The sequence below is a fragment of the Mirounga leonina genome, unplaced genomic scaffold, assembly GCF_011800145.1.
Source record: "Mirounga leonina isolate KUSES-001 unplaced genomic scaffold, KU_Mleo_1.0 Mir_173, whole genome shotgun sequence".
In the NCBI taxonomy this organism is placed as follows: Eukaryota; Metazoa; Chordata; class Mammalia; order Carnivora; family Phocidae; genus Mirounga; species Mirounga leonina.
Window position 1 is genome coordinate 91,967,285 of NW_023270447.1, and position 18,333 is coordinate 91,985,617.

At 55.0% G+C, this 18,333-nt stretch overlaps 2 protein-coding genes across 3 annotated transcripts in view; one reads left to right on the plus strand and one right to left on the minus strand.

Annotated features, from left to right (window-relative positions):
- WRAP73 (WD repeat containing, antisense to TP73) overlaps positions 1–13,250 on the plus strand; it is a 13,550-nt gene extending 300 nt beyond the window's left edge. The window contains exons 2-12 of one of the 2 annotated variants that reach the window (XM_035019953.1): positions 2,771–2,923; positions 3,449–3,565; positions 6,915–6,987; positions 8,180–8,283; positions 8,959–9,045; positions 9,337–9,471; positions 9,548–9,625; positions 10,625–10,730; positions 11,654–11,779; positions 12,140–12,331; positions 12,654–13,245. In XM_035019953.1, coding sequence (XP_034875844.1) covers positions 2,771–2,923; positions 3,449–3,565; positions 6,915–6,987; positions 8,180–8,283; positions 8,959–9,045; positions 9,337–9,471; positions 9,548–9,625; positions 10,625–10,730; positions 11,654–11,779; positions 12,140–12,331; positions 12,654–12,796 — 1,314 coding nt within the window. In that variant the 3' untranslated portion in view covers positions 12,797–13,245. Of the gene's footprint in view, positions 1–2,770; positions 2,924–3,448; positions 3,566–6,914; positions 6,988–8,179; positions 8,284–8,958; positions 9,046–9,336; positions 9,472–9,547; positions 9,626–10,624; positions 10,731–11,653; positions 11,780–12,139; positions 12,332–12,653 lie in introns of both variants that reach the window. The other variant, XM_035019954.1, reaches the window with a different exon arrangement.
- Positions 13,251–13,573: 323 nt separating this feature from the next.
- Positions 13,574–17,510, minus strand: TPRG1L (tumor protein p63 regulated 1 like). The gene is made up of 5 exons (XM_035019955.1): positions 17,242–17,510; positions 17,040–17,131; positions 16,778–16,954; positions 15,551–15,704; positions 13,574–14,935 (listed from the first exon to the last, which is right to left on the minus strand). Exons 1-5 carry the CDS (start codon positions 17,440–17,442, stop codon positions 14,741–14,743), a joined length of 819 nt encoding a protein of 272 aa, XP_034875846.1. The 5' UTR covers positions 17,443–17,510; the 3' UTR covers positions 13,574–14,740.
- Positions 17,511–18,333: the final 823 nt, after the last annotated feature.

An 18,333-nucleotide genomic window follows, 5' to 3' on the forward strand; every position in this document is an offset into this window, starting at 1 on the left:
GGCTGTGGTCTTGGGAGCAGGGGCCCGGGGCAGGGGAACCGGGCAGATATACCGAGCCGGGGCTCCAGGCAGGTGACCTGGGTGGATACTAGAGCAGGGGCTTGGGGCAGGGGACTTAGGCAGTGGTCCTGGGCAGGGGACTGGGGCAGATATCCCAAACCGGGGCTCAGTGCAGGTGACCTGGGTGGATATCTGGAGCAGGGACTCAGGGCAGAGGACTTGGGCAGATGCTCCAAGCAGGAGCCCCAGGAACCAGACTTGGGCAGGTACCAGCCTCCCTGCACCTCAGTTTCCATCTGTCAGAAGCAGATAATGGCAATGCTGTCTTCACACATTTGAGGATACAAGGGTATCAGTTCATTGTTATTTTGACACATAAAGGCAAATATATGATTCTGTTGGCTGTAATCTGGTGCATTAGTGTGGCTACTTTGTCTTTTCCTGCCCTCTTCACCTGCCTCTACCATATGCCAAAGAAGTGATTGAAATAATAGCAATCTGTGCCCAGATAAATGGAGTTGTCTGCACTGCTATTTATTTGAGCTGTTAGGACTTGAGCTGTTCATTACTGGGGTGATAGAATGGTGCTAAAATCAGAGTTACTCTGTACGGGAAATGTAAGTTTTGAAATAGACCAATATCATCAATGTATGTCCTCGGAATCTGGGGTGGGGGAGGCAGTAGGGGGGAGATAATTGACATTGGAAATCCATTAAGAAAAAAATCATGCCTTATAAAAGTGTACTTAGTTCTATGTATGAACTGACTGATGCTTCATGATTCTTTCTCAGATTGAGCCTTACTAACATCCCTGTTATTTGTCTAGCTCTTTGAGAATATAACTCCTTTATAGATGTATTATTGTAAATCACATAAATTAGCATTCAGCTACAAAATACATAATGTCTTCTGCTTAAAGTTCACCCCAGAAACCTTGGTATATTTTTCAAAGTGCTCCCCATAAATTAAGTTTTTAAAAAATCATTTATGAAAATCCCAGTAAATTATAGAAAGAAAGACTGTATTACTTTGCTTTCTTTTTGTTGCTCTTTTGGCTTCTAGACTCTGGTGAAAATATGCAAGACACTTGATTATAATGTTACTGGAATCATGTTCTTCAAAGGTCTATCCTAAATCCTGAAGAAAGTAGGTCTGTGTTGCCATTTTTAATATCTTGCAACAGATTTGACATGGTTTCACAAGTATTGATACAGATATTCCATTTCATAAGGAGTTCATTGTAACTGATCACAAAGCTACAGTGTGACCCGTGTTCTAATCCGCAATTGCCCTCCCCTCTCCTTTTGACAAGGAAAACTCATGAGGCCTTTTTAAGATGAAAGTTCATAGAACACAAACCAGTGATTAGCTTGATCTTGATAAGGACAAGAAGGAAGCAATTAACATTAAAAATCAGCTGTTCATTTTAAAATTGTAATATAATCTATAGTCAGCAGATAAGTAAACTCAAATTATTTGCTTAGATATGGGTATTATTAACAACCATGGCCATAAACTGTCTTCAGGAAAACAGTATTGACACTTACACATGTTCCTAGGCAGTATTCAGAATAAGGCAGTGCAGCTGTAAGAAAAATACCCCTGCTTTTCCCTCCTGTGCTGGGAAAGCATAGTCCTCATCCCACACGTCTCCTTTGAGCCTCCAGGATACCAGCTGGGTGTCTTACAACTAAAGTCAGTTCTGGCACGATCTGCCTGGAGACCAACAGGTGGACAGTACCCACCCCGCATCAGATGCCAGCCATAGTAGCAGGCCTTCAGCTTATCCACAGACTCACCGGGCTACAAGTTCCCACATCCCCCTCTCAGGTTGGGTTAATCTGCCAGAGTGGCTCACAGAACTCAGGGAAACACTGGCTTACATTTGCCAGTGTGCCAAAACATATGATAAAGGACACAGGTGACCAGCCAGATGATGGAGAAATACATAGGACAAGGTGTGAGAGGGTCTGGGGTGCAGGAGCCTCTGTCCCCATGGCGTGGGGTGCGTCACCTTCTTTATGTGGGTGTGTTCACCAGCCTAGAAGCTCTCTGACCCCCACACTGTTGGCATTTTTACAGAGGATTCCTCATGACCAATTGTTAACTCCATTTCCAGCCCTCTCCCCTCTGGAGGATGGGGTGGGGCTGAAAATTCCAAGATTCTAATCATAGCTGGTATTTCTGGTGACCAGGAAACCCATGTAGAGTTGCCTCGTTAGAACAAAAGATGCTCCTATCGCCCAGGAGGTTTCAAGGGCTTCAGGTGTCCCGTGTCAGGGCCCGGGGGCAGAGACTAGTATGTATGTTCTGTTACCTCAAAGTAAGTGAGCGTTTGCAAGGCATCCTTATGTCTCAATCGTCCTTCTCAGCGAGGACCCCGAGACCTCCCTCCTCACTTCCTATGACTTGTCTGCAGGTGCCCCAAACAGCAGAGCCCTTGGTTAGTTCACAGAAGAGCTCGTCTCATGCTGCTTCCTACTTGAGTTCTTAATGTGTAAGTAGGAAAGGCGTAGAAAATGACTCGTCTACTTTACCCTGGAACATAACAATTTTAACACATATTTTGTATATTTCAACTGTATCCTTGTGTGAACTTCTTTTCTGTTTCAAGTGGGTGATAGAGTCGGTGAACATGAGCCGTCCAGATAGAAGATGCGTCTGAAAGGAGAGAAGGAAATGGAATTCCTGGACGGAGGGGAGTGCAGATATCCTGAAGTCTCCCTTCCTTTAGATTGTAGACCATCAAGGGTCTCTTTTCCCTTTCTAGGCTTCTTGTGTCCAGTATCGCTTAGTGATCCGGGATGTGAACACCCTTCAGATCCTTCAGCTGTACACATGCCTGGACCAAATCCAGCACATCGAGTGGTCAGCGGACTCCCTGTTCATCCTGTGTGCCATGTACAAGCGGGGGCTGGTGCAGGTGCGCTGCCCGCAGGGCTCGGAGCCGGGAGGCCTTCCCAGAGGGTAGCCTGGACAGAGCGCTCGTGTTCTGTTACCCTTATAGTTTGGTGGGGAGAAAAGGGGGCAGTGTAGCTCAAAGCCAGTTTTCTCTTAAAATTATAATTGTTTTAACGGTTTAGGTACTTTCAAAACAAGAAAACACTTAGATATTCTTAATTTGTAAGCAAATAGAATTCTGTAACAGGAAGTATTCATAGACAGCTGTGTAGCAGCTTGGACATCACGGGTTTTGGGAAGCAGTAGATGTGGTGTTCTGTACAGATCTAAAGTCTCCCTACAGGAGCCCTTAGGGCTGGCAAAGGGAATAAACGGTTTAAAACTCAGCACAGTGAAGTCACATAGCAGTGTGGCTTTGTGCCGCAAGCAGGCCCCGGCCCCTCCTCAGGAAAGATTTGGAAAGATGCCCTGTGTCGTGAGCGGTGTTTCGGCTTGGTCCGTGGGCTGACCTGTCGTGGTTCTGCACTCGCGTGTGTTGCAAATGCAGGTGTGGTCCCTGGAGCAGCCGGACTGGCACTGCAGAATCGACGAGGGCTCGGCCGGGCTGGTGGCCTCGTGCTGGAGCCCCGACGGCCGCCACATTCTCAACACCACCGAGTTCCACGTAAGTGCGCAGGCACGTGGCACTGATCCCTTTCTCCTGAAATCCCCCGGTAGCGGTAAAGTGGGTGAATTTTAGAGAAAGAGGTGTGTCTTAAGTCATTGGAGTGTTAGCATCGCATCGTGTCGTTACATAATCTTTTTGCCCAATTTTAAAGAAAAATAAAGCAGATTTTTAAAAAATTCTTCAATTACATTTTTAAGGATTTAAACAGTGCCTTTACTTTGACAGTAGAAGGTGGGCTTCCTTGTGAACGAGCTTCCGTTTTTCCGTTCAGCTGCCTGACCTGTGACCATCAGTCACTGCTTCGCCCTTCTGTTCTTCCCACGCTGGCGCTCCCCCTGGGCCCTGGCACTGCGCTGGGGCTCCACGTACAGACACGGGTGTTTGAAATCTGGTAATAAATCCTGGGACCAGTATAAGTATGCCTCATGAATGTATAAAATTAGGGAATTTGGCAAATACAAGGTGTTAGGGTAGAAGGTCTTTGGTGTCGGCACTGTTTGTTTCCAGTGTAGAAACATGCATGAATTAATGATGTGTCTTTGAGGGGGTGTTATAACTCAGTGTTTGGGCCTGAAGCCCCTGAGGGCCATCTGAGGCCTGGGCTCCCAGTTGCCCAGTGCATGCATGTGGCAAGGGAGCCATGAGGACGCGGAGTGACCCTGTGGGTGTTCTCCAGTGTTTTCCGGTCTTTTTCACTTTGGCGTCATCTGGGATAAGGTTTGCATCCAGCCGTGCGGGGACGGCCGCTTCGGTCGGCCATGTGGCTTCACATGGCTGCTTCAGTTTGAAAACCTGCTTTAAATGTGGTTTCTGCTGATACAGGCTGTTGGAGAGTGAGCAGGACACAAAGGGCATTGGTTTCCCCGTGGTGCAGACGCTGACCTTTTAAAGATGCTCACAACTCGAAGTTCTCGGACATGGTGATCTGAACTATCTATGTGGCCTTGCCCGACAGTCTTCACGATTAGAATTCTTGGGGCAGAATCCAGTCTCCAGATGGGCACGTTCCATGGGCTCCCGGCCTCGTGTACATCCATATGACAAAGAAACTGTGGGCCCTTTGGACAAGATTCCAGGAGTGTGAGAAGGGAAGACCGGCGTGTGCATACACATACACACGCGTGTACACACTGCTGTTTGGTTTGCATTTGTTTAAAGTTTATGTGCATGAATTCATCCTCTATTCTGTGCTGGTTCTGTTTCCCCTCAGTGGTTTTCAGTTCATCCACATGGAAGGTATGGCGCGTTCTTCCATCCCTCCTCGGAGAAATCAGGCCACTCTGCTATTGCAGGGCATTCGAGGTGCTGGGACCCACCTCGTTGCTGAGAGTCTACTGTACATGTCCTGTGTTGAGATGCCCGGTCTCGGGTGTAATCTGGGGGCTGCCTAGTTAGGGTAGATGGCATTCAACTTTCCAAAGTATTTGTATCAGGGTTTCGAACGATTACCAACCCAGCAGAGCTGTAGTGTTGTTGCATTTTGGTTTTAATTATCATTTCTCTGTTAGTGAGGTCGAGTGCTTTCGTATCTTGTTTTACACATCCATACACTCTCACACTTCATTTAAAGACATGAATCAGGGTCATGTGGAGTCCATAATGGTGTGTGGGGTGAGGTGGGGATCTTTTCCCCCACAGTGTTTATCAAGAATTGAGTTTCTTTGTGTTTACAGAACATTTCTGATTTTTTTGAAAATTTTTAGTAGATTTTATTTATTTATTTATTTATTTATTTATTTATTTGAGAGAGAAAGCAAGCACAAGTGAGGGGAGGGCAGAGGGGGAGGGAGAGGGGCGAGAGAATGCCAAGCAGACTTCGCACTGAGCACGTGAGACTCGGGGCTCGATCCCATGACCCTGAGATCCTGACCTGAGCGAAACCAAGAGCTGGACACTTAACCGACTGAGCCACCAGGTGCCCTGCACATTTCCGATTTGTATTCCTGTTTGGTTGTTGGTCCATCGATGTGCCAGTTGCACACTGTTTAGGTCACTGGGGTTTGTGGTGTGTCAGCATCGGACGGGACTGGTCCGCCTTTCTTGCTCTCATTCTGTCAGGTTTTTGAACGTACTTGGGAGGCTCTGTAACTCGCTGCTCTCAGTGAGGACTGTTGTTGCGTCACGATGCCCTGAACCTATATTGTGCATCATTGTTCTTTATCTCTCACGGATCTTCTTGCCTCACGGCCCGTGTTGGTGGCTGTTGGCGTTGCACGACCACGTTCTGGCTTGGGCTCTTGTGCTTTGTCTTTTTCAGTCCTGTTACTTTCCACTTTTCCGTGTCCTTGCCTCAAAAAAATAAACGGACAGACTTTGTCCTACATATCCACAAAGCCAATTAACTGCCGTAAGCGGTACACCCACCCCTCAGGTGCCCGCACCACGGGGACAGGGACGCCCGGTCGGCCCCCATGCCGGCCCCGGTGGCCACATTCTCCGTCAGCGGGACCGCGGCATGCGGGTGGCTGCCACTTGGCCCCGCGCTGTCGTCGGGGGGATCCGTGGCTCGTTCCCAGTAGCTGGGCGCCACCGTGCTGCACGGGGACGGGCATTTGCTTTCCACCTGCCCTGGGACACACAGTTGGGCTGGTTCCCGTGTGCACTGTGATGAGCAAAGCTGCTGCGAACGCGCACACGGGAGCGTGTCTGCGCACGTCTCCTTGCTCTTGGGGAGGCCCCGGGGCTGGGTGCCAGGAGGTGCCCGCAGACAGTTTTAGGAAGCTGCCAACTGGCCTCCCCTGTGCCCTTCTGCGTCCCAGCCACCGACCTGGAGGTGAGAGCTCAGGTGTGCTGAGTCTCACTGACACTCGCCATTCCAGGTTTCTGCTATTAGTCTGTGCTGTGGCGTGGTGTCTCCTTGTGGCTTTAATTCGTGTTTTCACAGCAGTCACCCCCATAAGCCCTTGCGGCATGGCCACCGTGCGGGCGGTCCCGCCGCCCCCTCCTGCTCACGAGTCTGCTGAGGCACAGGAGGAACTGGGTCGACCTCCCTCAGTGCTGGGGACCCCCAGCGACCCATCCAGCGCCCCCACATGAATGTGTTTCTCAGACTGCAGAGCTTCTGCAGGTCTGTTACAAGAGGAAAACTGCCTTTTGAAATTTCACACTACAGTGCACTTATGTTTGACCTTGTGTCACTCACCTAATAGAAAATGAAAACCGAATACCAAGAACGTGAAGTTTCACAACTGTCAACTCAGAAGAAAACTATACTGGAACTATACTATTTTTAATTCTCCAGCAAACCGCTTACTTGGGTCACTGAGTAGGAGACCGTGGGAGGCTTAAAGTGGTCTTTCGGCAGCTGCTAAATCTATGCTGTTTTCTTTCCCCTTTTCCTCAACAGCTGCGGATAACCGTCTGGTCCTTGTGCACAAAGTCTGTGTCTTACATCAAATATCCTAAAGCCTGTCAGCAGGGTGAGTCGGCCGAAGCTGATTTGAAAGCCATTTTTTGTAGTTTTGGTTCAGGGAGGGGGTGCCCTCTTTTATCACAGAGAATTCATGGGCAAAAGTAGCCTTGGCAGCATATCAGCGCAGAGCCAGGCTTTTTTCTCTGCACCCAGACCTGCTAATGCTTCGTCTGTGACTTCCCACGTGTGTTTCTAGAGGACAAGGACTCCCCTTTCAAGAGAGAATCAAAGGGCCTCAAAGAAGTAGGGTTTACACGTGGTCCCCTTCCCTCTGTCTGTCGTAGGACTGGGGCCCAGTTCCCTTCAGTTCATGCCTCTCCCGGGACCCTCCCCCCCACTCCAGTTCTGAACTTCAAGCCTCTAGGCCTCCTGGCGGCCAGCCCTGTGATCTCTGTGCCCGAGAGAGTGTGGCCAGGCAGCCTCGGGAAGGTTCTGCACACCTGGCCCGCCACCGCTGGGAGCTGTGGGTACCCGTTCCTGAATGTGCAGTGATGTGTCTTTCGTTTAATAAGCAGAACCTTACGTAATTTGAATATTTTTCCTTTTTTCTGTTGTCATTAGCAATTTAGAACTTTAATTTGAATGAAATGCAATTGCACGTTCATTTTTTATCTTTTTATAACTGGAATCTCAGTGTCTCTCCAGATAGCATACACATTTCTTGAGTGGAAGCAACAGGTGTTTGTGTGTTCTTCTGGCTCATGAAGTGTGAGATGTGGCCCAGGGCTTTTTTCCAGGCTCACACAGAACTGGAAAATTAACATTTTCAACCAAAGTCTATTTGCAAATTCTTACCTTAAATTTACTTCTTCCAAGTAATTAAATTCAAAAGTGAAAATAGGAAGTGTAATGACAAGCTGACTTTAAACCAGCAGAGTCCCCTACGATTGGTTTTCTAAATAACAATCCGTAGGGTGTCGTGAGATGTAAGCTGCATTTTTCAGTGATGTTCTGTGGTTCTTCGGGGGTCCGGTTCTTCGGTTTCCTCACAGATCCCAGCCGGGCTCTGCGGGTGTATGTGGAGCAGCCCAGCCGGACGGTGGAGCCCACTGTGGGTCCCTGCGCGCTCAGCTCAGCTCCTCTGTGGGCGGCGTGGGCCTGTGCCTTCCTGCGACCTCTGCTTCCCGCTTCTCATGCCTCCTTGAAAGTGTGAGTTCTCCTCCTCGGCCCCGGACAGCAGGCCCGTTTCCTCTCGGCAGGGATTGCCTTCACCCGGGACGGCCGCTACATGGCGCTGGCCGAGCGGCGGGACTGCAAGGACCACGTGAGCGTCTTCGTCTGCAGCGACTGGCAGCTCCTGCGGGTAGGAGGCGCTCGGCGGTCCTGCGGGCGGGCAGCTGACTCGTGGGTCCCTGGCAGCTCCAGGGCACCTGGGGACAGTGTGCGGCCGCGTCATGGCCTCGCTCCAGAGGGCGGCGAATGGGCCCGCCCGGGGTGTGGGGGGCGTGATGTGCCGTGGGATTTGCGTGTATGTTGCTGTATGAGGAGGAGTGTCTGCTCTGGGCGAGACGCCAGGGTGACAGGGTGCCGAGCAGCCCGGGGTGCAGAGCCCCGCCCTGGCCGGGCTTACATCTGCGGGAGGGCGGGTGCAGAGAAGCCTCTGCAGTGGGAATGCCCGTTCCATCAGAGCACCGTGGAGACCTCATCCAGCGGGCATGGAGTGTTCTGGCACGATCTTGCCTGAGTTGGCCTTACAGGAGTGAGGCTGAGCCAGGCAGGAAGAGGAGGGAGAGGGGTGCGTGGGGCAGGCAGCGTGAGGGGCCGTGCTGGGCCCTGTCCTGCCTGGTGGGCTCCAGCCACGTTCTGGCTAGCCTGGGACCTCCTCGGTGCTCAGGCAGGATTTTAATTGCAGAAGGACAGAGCTGTAGATATTTTTGTCCATTTTATATAAGGAAATTAAATATTAAATGTGTTAAATAAAAACATCAATTATAAATTGTGCATTTGTTTATCTGTTTCTCCCTCTTGCCTTTGGAAGCACTTTGATACGGAGACCCAGGACCTCGCAGGGATTGAGTGGGCCCCAAATGGCTGTGTGCTGGCCGTGTGGGACACCTGTCTGGAGGTATAGAAAGGGACCAGGTAGACCCTTTGTGTTTTAAGTGCTTTGACCTGTGTTTACTTGATGCTTTGCGAATGTGGTGGCTCGGTTAGCTTCCCGGGCTCCGACGCTGAGCAGCAGTCCTTTGACCAGAAAGTCCTTAGGTTTGTGGCCAAGGTCCCCACTGTCGCCTCGGCAGGAGGGCCTGTCTTCCCTCCGACTTCCCACTCACTGTCCGAGTCCCACTGGCGGGTGTCTGTGTCCTTCCCGGGCTCAGGTCGGTGTGAGTCCCCGCAGCCGTGGTGTCTCCTCCAGTACAAGGTCCTGCTCTACTCATTGGATGGCCGGCTCTTGTCTGCCTACTGTGCCTACGAGTGGTCCCTGGGCGTCAAGTCTGTGGCCTGGAGCCCCAGCAGCCAGTTCCTGGCGGTCGGAAGCTATGACGGGAAGGTGAGGACAGAGCAGCGCACGCGGTGACCCGGGGCACAGCGCGGACCGGGCTCCCACGCGCACTTTCTCTCCTCAGGTGCGCATTCTTAATCACGTGACTTGGAAAATGATCACAGAGTTTGGGCATCCAGCGACCGTGAATAATCCCAAAATAGTAAGTCTGGAATACGTGCTGCCCTCAGAGCAATATTTGGGGAAGGGAGGTAGAAAAATACCGCTTTTTCACTTTACGTATTGGTTGTGATGTAGGTACTTACATCACTAGAAACTTCTGTCACTGTAACATTTCAGAGGATTGGAAGCAGTGTCCCTGCCCTATCCCTCCCCCTCCCCAGATGTCTCAGATCTGCCCCTGCTCTCGGCACAGTAACCAGGGTCTCCTGCCTGCAAGCACTGAGCATCTGGGGCTGGAGAAGCAGACCAAAAAGTACGCAGTGGGTGTCCCTGGGGCAGGCAGGGACAGGCGGCCTGCTGAGGGATCACGGGGTCAGATGCCGGGAAGAAGTGATACAGGATCTGAGGGAGAAGCTGTTCAGGCAGCGGGGACAAGAAGTGCAAAGATCCTGAGGCAGGCGCTGGGAGCGGGGGCAGCACAGCAGGGGACAGACAGACCCTGGCCTTGGGGAGCTTGCCCACGGATGAGAAACATGAGTAGAGACGGAAGGAAGGCCGGGAGGGGTACCTGGGGAAGTCAGGCTCAGGCGGAGGTCCTGAGGAAGGACTGGGCTGGAGGTGCAGGCAAGGAGGTTGTAGGAGGCCAAGTCCAAGCAGGCCGGCCATACAGGCCTGGGAGAGTGCTGCAGGCCCTTCCAGCCTGCAGCCCCAGCGCCCTCTAAAGCTGTAGGGCGGGCGGGGGCTCCGTCACCTCGGGCACAGGTCTGTCAGGCTTCAGGCCACAGATGCCCCCTCGTTCCCTGGGCCTGTGTCCGTTACCTGCCGAGTGGCCGGTCGCGTGATGCAGGTTTATATGCCGCCAGCACACCCTGAGGGCGCTAAGAACGCCCACGAGGGAGCGGGTGTTGCTGGGCCAGCGTCTCTGTCCTGTCACCGGGAACGGCACGCCTTGCCATGAGGTCAGGCGTCACTGTTGCCTGGTGCTGTCACCGCCTCTGCTCCCACCTGTCCTGAGCGGGGTGGTTGTCGTGTGTTCCAGGTCGTGTATAAGGAAGCTGAGAAGAATCCGCGGCTGGCACTGGGCCGCCTTGCCTTCCCCCCGCCCAGAGCAGCGGCCGGCCCAGCCTCCACCACGGAGAGCAAATGTGAGCGCAGAGGGCGGGGGTCATTCACTTTGTTCTCCTTTTCTTTTTTATGAGAGAATCCCACTTGTCCAGGTAGAGTTCAGATGTTCTTTTTTTTTTTATTTGCGAGAGAGAAAGTGTGAGCACACGCACAGGGGAGGGGCAGAGGGAGAAGCAGGCTCCCCGCTGAGCAGGGAGCCAGACGCGGGGCTTGAACCCAGGACCCTGAGATCATGACCTGAGCCGAAGGCAGAGGCTTAACCAACCCAGCCACGCAGGCGTCCCCAGACATTGGTTTTTTTAGGTACACACTTTCCCTTTCCTGTAACACCTCCCAGCCGTGTCCCTCCACCCGCGGATCAGGAGAGCAGGGGCAATGTTTGTTGATTGCATTGAAGCGCTGCGAATCCCAATCTGACAGGCGGTGCTCTGCGGGTGATTTCTTTAAGGAATGGTGGAGTGCCCTCGGGTCAGCCAAGGGGGTGGGAGCAGTCAGGGGCCTGGCCTGGCGCTGCCGAGCTGCTTGTGGGTCCCGGCCGCTGGCTGCGCTTCAGTCCCCGCGTCGGTTCAGCGGGCGCAGCGAGGGCGTCCCGCGGGCTTGAGGATAGAGGGGGGCCGGGAGCAGCCAGCAGGCCGGGCGGCGTCCGCACCCCCGGTGGGGCAGCCTGGACACAGCGAGCACAGCTGCCTGCCTGGCCTTCGTCCTCCTCTGACCCTTTTGCTGCTGGTTCTACGATGTGGTTGGAGGCTTTCTTGTAGAGCAGTTTGGGGCGTACGGCGAAACGGAGGGCAAGGCGGAGTGCCCGCACGCCCCTGTCCCGCGCGTGCGGGCGCCCCGCCGCGGGACCCCGCCCCGATTGCCGAGCGTTTGCCCCGCGCGCGCACGCGGCGTCGCCCACGCGCGCCCCGCGACTGCCCGCAGCGTCCGCCCCTCAATGTTGCAGACGAGGTCGCCTCGGCGCCAGTGCCCTTGCAGGCCGTGAAGCCCGTCGCTGACCGAGCGAACCCGAGAATCGGCGTGGGCGCGCTCGCCTTCAGCCCGGACAACTACTTCCTGGCGACGAGGAGCGGTCAGTGGCTGCGGGCCCGCTCACGCTTTCCTTTGCGCCCCGGCGCCCAGACCCTGGGAGGAGGAAGCCAGGTACCGGGCTGCCCGGAGCGCCGCGTGCCCCCGTCTGGTGCCGGGTCGCCGTGCCGCGGAAGCTTGCGGAGGCGCAGCCCGGTCGGGCAGGGCAGTCGGAGGTCGACGCTGCTAGGGAACAGGGGCGGCCGCCACCCCGGCGGGCCCGCTCTGGACAGGTTTTCAGCAGTGGTCAGGCCTGCCTGCGGCCCTGAGCCCGGGGGCGGGGGGGAGTGTGGCGCCCGCGGGTCGGGGCTGCCCTTCGTGCGCCGCGACGACGCCAGGGCCCATCCACGTCTCTCCTCCTCAGACAGCGTCCCGAACGCCGTCTGGATCTGGGACATACAGAAGCTGCGACTCTTCGTGGTGCTCGAGCAGCTGTGCCCGGTGCGCTCCTTCCAGTGGGACCCCCAGCAGCCCCGGCTGGCCATCTGCACGGGAGGCAGCAAGGTGTACCTGTGGTCGCCGGCGGGCTGCGTGTCGGTGCAGGTGCCGGGGGAAGGTGAGCGCAGGGTTCTGTGTTGTGCGGGCGGCCGTAGGCGGAACCCCAGCGGCCGAGCCCGCCCCGCGTGACGTGGGAGCTCACTGCGTCACTGCCTCGAGCGTGAGGTGGGAGTCGCGGCCCGTACCCTCGGGGAAGCGTCACGGCCGGCCCCCGGGACGCACACCTAGCCCAGTCCTGCCGCTCGCAGCTTCTAGGCCATGTGAGGAGGCCCCCGAGCTGAGCGGTGGGGCCGGAGCTGGGTCTCTCCAGGCCTGTCCTCTGCCCGCGGGATGTGGGGCCACGTTCACCTTTAACCCTCTGGCCGCCTGTCTTTGTCCAGGTGACTTTCAGGTGCTTTCCCTGTGCTGGCATTTCAGCGGGGACTCACTGGCTCTGCTCAGTAAGGACCACTTCTGTCTGTGTTTCCTGGAGACCGGGGAGAGAGTCGGCACCGCCTTTGGCCGGCCCGGTGACCACACATAGGGCCTGTGTGTACCCAGGCCCGGGTGAGACCAGGCGGGATGCCTGGCACGTGCCGGCTGTGGAGAAGGGACGGGCTTCACTGGGGAGTTGCTCTAGCTGGCCCAGAGGGAATGATTTGCTGTTATTTTTCTATAGCGTTTTTGTAAATATGTATGGTATGAAACTAATTTTTTTTAAATAAATATTTGCTAATTCATAAAATGGCTGACGCTTGTGTTCGTGAAAGGTTTGGGTCATGGGAAGGACTCCGTCGGGTTTGTTGCAGGTTTTGGGTTCACTTTCTGATAAAGTAACTGACCCCGTTTCTCCCTCAGACAGATGTCCTGCTCTGCTCTGGAGACTCCATTCCCCATCACTGGAGGTTTCTGGAGAACGGGCTTGGGCTTCCCATGGGCTGTGTTCTGGAGTGCAGGGAGGGGAGCCCTGAGCACCGTGAGGGGTGGTGCCACATGGGGGGGAGGGGGGAATGCAGGTCCCAAGGCCGTTGGGTCAAGGTCGGCTCTGCAGGGAGTACGGCCTGGCCTTCTGTCCAGAGCAGTTCCATCCACCTCTCAATTAAGGTGCTCCTGACAGCGGCCAGGACTGAGAGGCGCCGGCAGAGGAAGTAGGATTCCAAACCTGGACTCGTCATCCTGGCTAAAGGCTAGTTTGTACACCACTATCTGGGCTTTTCTGTGAGTGAACTGTACCAGAACAGTAACTCCTTAGGATCCCGAATGTGCACAGCAAGTTGGCAGATTTACAAAGCTAACAGCTTCAAAGAAGGAACGACATCCGTTCGACTGTAAATGTCTTTACTACAAGACCAAAAACGAAGGCTCAAGACCCAGGTGGTGTGGAAGCAGCCTTTCGATTTTCATAGGCTGCTGCATCTGGAGCACATCCATGCCGACTAAAGCTACACCAGAGTTGTAAATATGGAGGAAGAAACCTGTGAGCCAGCACTTCAAGCTGATGACAAATGCTCCCGGTCGAGCCAGCAAGCCGAGGACGGGTGGGTGCATGGGTAGTGTGCCCCGTTCCCACATGGACATGCTCTTCTGTGGGCCGCCACGGCTCATGCGCGGTCAGGGCGACGCTGACAGCCTCCGGTCTGCATGGGCGCTGCGGTCACCGGGCCAGGGGTTAGCAGCATAGGAGATGAGAATCTAATACGGTCCCTTTTTTTAAAAGGGCATTCTTTAAAAGCAAAGTAAGCAATCCCCATTTTAAATATGAGTATGAGAATACAAATCTAGACTAGGCATAGTTGTCATACTGTTTGCAAAGAATATCAAGGTGACTCTCAAATTAATGAATTGTCTAAAAATGACTTCCTGCAAACTTCTGGGCCTGGGAAAGATGCCAGAGGTATTAACACAATATAATTTTAGAAAAAGTGTGACTTTAGGTCAAACATATTTACACAAAAGCAGCTGTTCATTCAGGAGCTGACGAGGCAGACTGTCTCTCCTTTAGTTCAACAGTCTGGGTTGTTTTTGCATTTAGCTTTAAAAAAATGAATTAAATTTCAAAATACAAAATTTGACACCAAGTATAAAGGTATTTGCAGCTACAGGCACTGGGGTTTAGGGACCTCCCTGGGTGGAACAATCTACACGGTTGAAGTGCTAGCACGGAGGTTCTAGTGGGATCACACGTTTATTAACATGCTAGAGTGCTGGGCTGGGAAGGACCATGAAAAGCCAAATGCAGACACTCCAGGAAAAACACGGAAACAGGTTCTAGAAGATGGAATACCGGCCAGGACAGGGACAGCTAGATTCATTTTGCTTTTTGTCTGTAGCTCCTATTACCAGATGTCCAAGATTCAGCTAGAGTATAGAATTCATTGGACTATTCTAATCATGCTCAGATTCCCGAAAGGTTAACAGCCCCAACCCTGCCAGGGGCAGCAGAGCTGGCCTGACACCCCGAGTCCCCAGATCTGCCTGTGGGCAGCGTCTAGAAGCCTATTTTGCCTCTGGTCATGGAATAACCCAATTTAGCCTCGTTGTTAATGAAGGACATCAATCCCACGTAGGTCTCAATGAGGAGGGGACGCTCCAAGACCAGCACACCGTTGGCTTGTCCCGGCAAAGGACTCTCTTTTTGGGCTTTTTTGACAGCTTGGATTAACATAGCTTTGAAGCTTTCCAACTTAAAAGAGAGAGAAAACATGTTGCTGATCAGTGATCTATACCAGGAAAAACCCCACCCATTTCTGCACCAGCCCCTGTCACTGCCCTTGGATGGGATGCCTTTCCCGCCACATCCTTGTAGTCGCTTAGCTCACCTTCTTGATGTAGTTCTCTGGACATGTCAGGCCTAGCCCTGTGCTCACGGGGACAGAGGACAAGCCTCACAGAGCCTTGCCCTCTGCAGGTCAGAGCAGTTCTGCTGTAGGGATCTACTTAATCCCTCCGCCACCCACCAGGCTAGCTAAGCAGGCCAAGGTGCACAGCTGGCAAGTGGGCCCCAGGGTGTCCTCTCCTGGTAAACTAGTATAGACTGCCCAGAGCCCTGCTGGGCCCTTCTCCGAGGCAATCATGGCTGCAAGGGACCATGTCATAGAGCTACACTGACCAGGAGCCACTGGGCACACAGAACTATTTCAACATGAGCTAACTAAAACTTTTAAAATTTAGAAGTTTGTTTCCCCAGTTTTACAAGAGCAGCTGAAGTGCCCCACAGCCACATGTGGCCACCGTGGTGAGCAGGGCAGACCTAGGACGTCGCCATCGTAGCCGGGTGGCGCGGCTCTTCGGCTCTTACTTGGCACAGAGAGGCTGTCTTCTCATCCGCACCAGCCATCGGATGCTCTATGAACGTGGCGTAGGGCACATTGGTGGACCAGGGGTTCCATCTGTTTATGAAGGAAGGGCGGCTCTGTTTGTCCCACTGAATGCGAATCCCAAAACCTTCTCGCCTGCAGAGAAGAAACGAAGACTTCACACGGCAGGCCCCAGCGCTCCCGGGCAGCCCAGTCAGGTATGAGGGGTGACGTTAGGAAGCTGCTCCATGGCCAAGGACAAGACCTACGACGTTTCCCAGCAGAGAAGAACTTCTGGGCTCTAAGAGTGACAGCAGTCTGGATTCACCACACACTCTGAATACGACAGACTGAATATGCTGTGTTGGTTAAGCCAATCTTTACACAGTGCAATTTAATGGGCAATGGGAAGACTCTGTAGGTGGGCTGAATACATGAATGACAGGTTTGCAACTTTAGGTCTTTTGTCCAGAAGTTCTCACTGCTAGCTGGCATTCTTTCCAGTCCCCGATCAAGCCTCTGCAGCAAAACTGTACCAGGACTGCGGAAGTCACTCAACCAAACTAAAGTCTAGACTCCTCATGTTTCACAATACTCACTTCGGCAAGTTGGCCATTAAATGTTTTCACATTTAACTTTCAGTGACATCTGTAATGAAAACAACACACTTTTTTCTGTTAAAATTCAACTAGAGCAGAGCTTGACGTGACCCGTGTAATCCTTTCCTGGCCAGAGGTAAAATGCTGAGTTTGGCCCCCATCTTAAGAATGCCACGTCACGGGGCGCCTGGGTGGCTCAGTTGGTTAAGCGACTGCCTTCGGCTCAGGTCATGATCCTGGAGTCCCGGGATCCAGTCCCGCATCGGGCTCCCTGCTCGGCAGGGAGTCTGCTTCTCCCTCCGACCCTCCCCCTTCTCATGCTCTCTCTCTCTCTCATTCTCTCTCTCAAATAAATAAATAAAATCTTTAAAAAAAAAAAAAAAAGAATGCCACGTCAGGTCTGCCTCCATGGACCAACCTCAAATTCATTTTACTACAAGCCTAATAGCTTTCTTTTTGTGCCAGTTTTCCTTTTAATGCACCTGCTGTCTGGAAGTCTCTTGCTTCTATTGATCTGAAGCTGAGGCTTTTATGTTTCCCCAAATGGCAGACCCAAGACAACCCAGAGAACTGGTTTTGGAAGGACTGACTACAGGCCCTGGTACTCGGCTCGCTGTTGAACAGACTTACTTGTTGAGCGATTTCGGGGGAAACTGGAATTCTCCGCAGGAGATGGTGTCCACCGCATTTAAGGCGATGCGGACCACCTGCTGGCACTGAAGGCTGATGAAGTCGTACTTGCAGATGAGAAGCGCCTGGTCTGTGATGAGCACCAGCCGCTCCTTCTCGTTGTTCCAGTGGTCAACCCTGTCCGCACACGGGATGAGTCACCGGGCGCGCCCCGCGCACAGGCCACCCGGCCGGTCCCCGCGCCCCCGCGCGCCCCGCTCACTCGGTCAGCAGCCACACGCCCTGGATGTCGCCGTCCTCCACCGGCCGCACCACCACGCCGATCTCCTCCACCGCCTGCTCAATGGTGCCGGGCTGCGCGGGAGGAGGGTGGGGTCACTCTCGGTCCTCCGGCACCCCCAACCCCGCCCCCCCGGCCCCCCGACCGGCCCAACCGCTCCGCCGCATCCCCCGGCCCGCCTCACCCGGAACACGAAGTACTCCTTGACGCGGGCGCGGCGCGTGGGGTCGTGGATGCTGAGCGGCCACAGCGTCTGGCGCAGCGGCGTGCCCGCGCCCGGCCGCCCCCCAACCGCGCCGCCGCCCGCGCCGACCTCCTCGCCGGCCGCCAGCACCGCCGTGGGGCTCGTGCCCGCAGAGTCCACCGAGTCCCGCAGCTGCAGCATGGCCAGGCCCGCCGCTACCCGGGACCCCGACCCCAGACCTCGCCCGAAGGGGCCGCAGTCGCCGTCGCCGTCGCTACCGCCCCGGGCCCGCCCCGGCCCCGCCCCAGCGCCGGCCCCGCCCCGGCCCTGCGGGTCGCCGCGATTGGCTCGGCCTCGTCAGCCCCGCCTTAGACTCCGCCCCCGCCCGCGCCCACCGGCCCTGGCAATTGGCTCTTCGCCAGCCGTCCCCTGCGATTGGTCCTGCTCGCCTCCAGTTCACAATCGCTCCCGCCCCTCTTCGTACCGGAAGCGCACACCGCACGCACGCCCATTTCCTCTAGACGCGAGGAGCAGAGGGGGGTGGGGCCGAGGCTGGTTGCCAAGGAGACGCAGGGGATGCGCTCTGAGTCAAGGGCCAGTTTCCTGTAGAGGGGGTGACTGCCCCCCGCCCGCGGTCTCCGCCCCACTACCGACGCGCCCCCCGCCCGCGGTGTCCTTCCCCCCCACCTCCCCACCCCGGACGCGCCCCACGCCCGAGGTCTCCGCACCCCCATCCCCCCCACCCCACTGACGCGCCCCCGCCCGCGGTCTCCGCCTCCCTCCTCCCGCAGCTCCCCGAAGCGCCCTCCGCCCGCGGTCTCCGTCCCCCCCAGACTCGCCCCCCGCCCGCGGTGTCCTTCCCCCCCCCTCCCCACCCCGGACGCGCCCCACGCCCGAGGTCTCCGCACCCCCATCCCCCCACCCCACTGACGCGCCCCCGCCCGCGGTCTCCGCCTCCCTCCTCCCGCAGCTCCCCGAAGCGCCCTCCGCCCGCGGTCTCCGTCCCCCCCAGACTCGCCCCCCGCCCGCGGTGTCCTTCCCCCCCCCTCCCCACCCCGGACGCGCCCCACGCCCGAGGTCTCCGCACCCCCA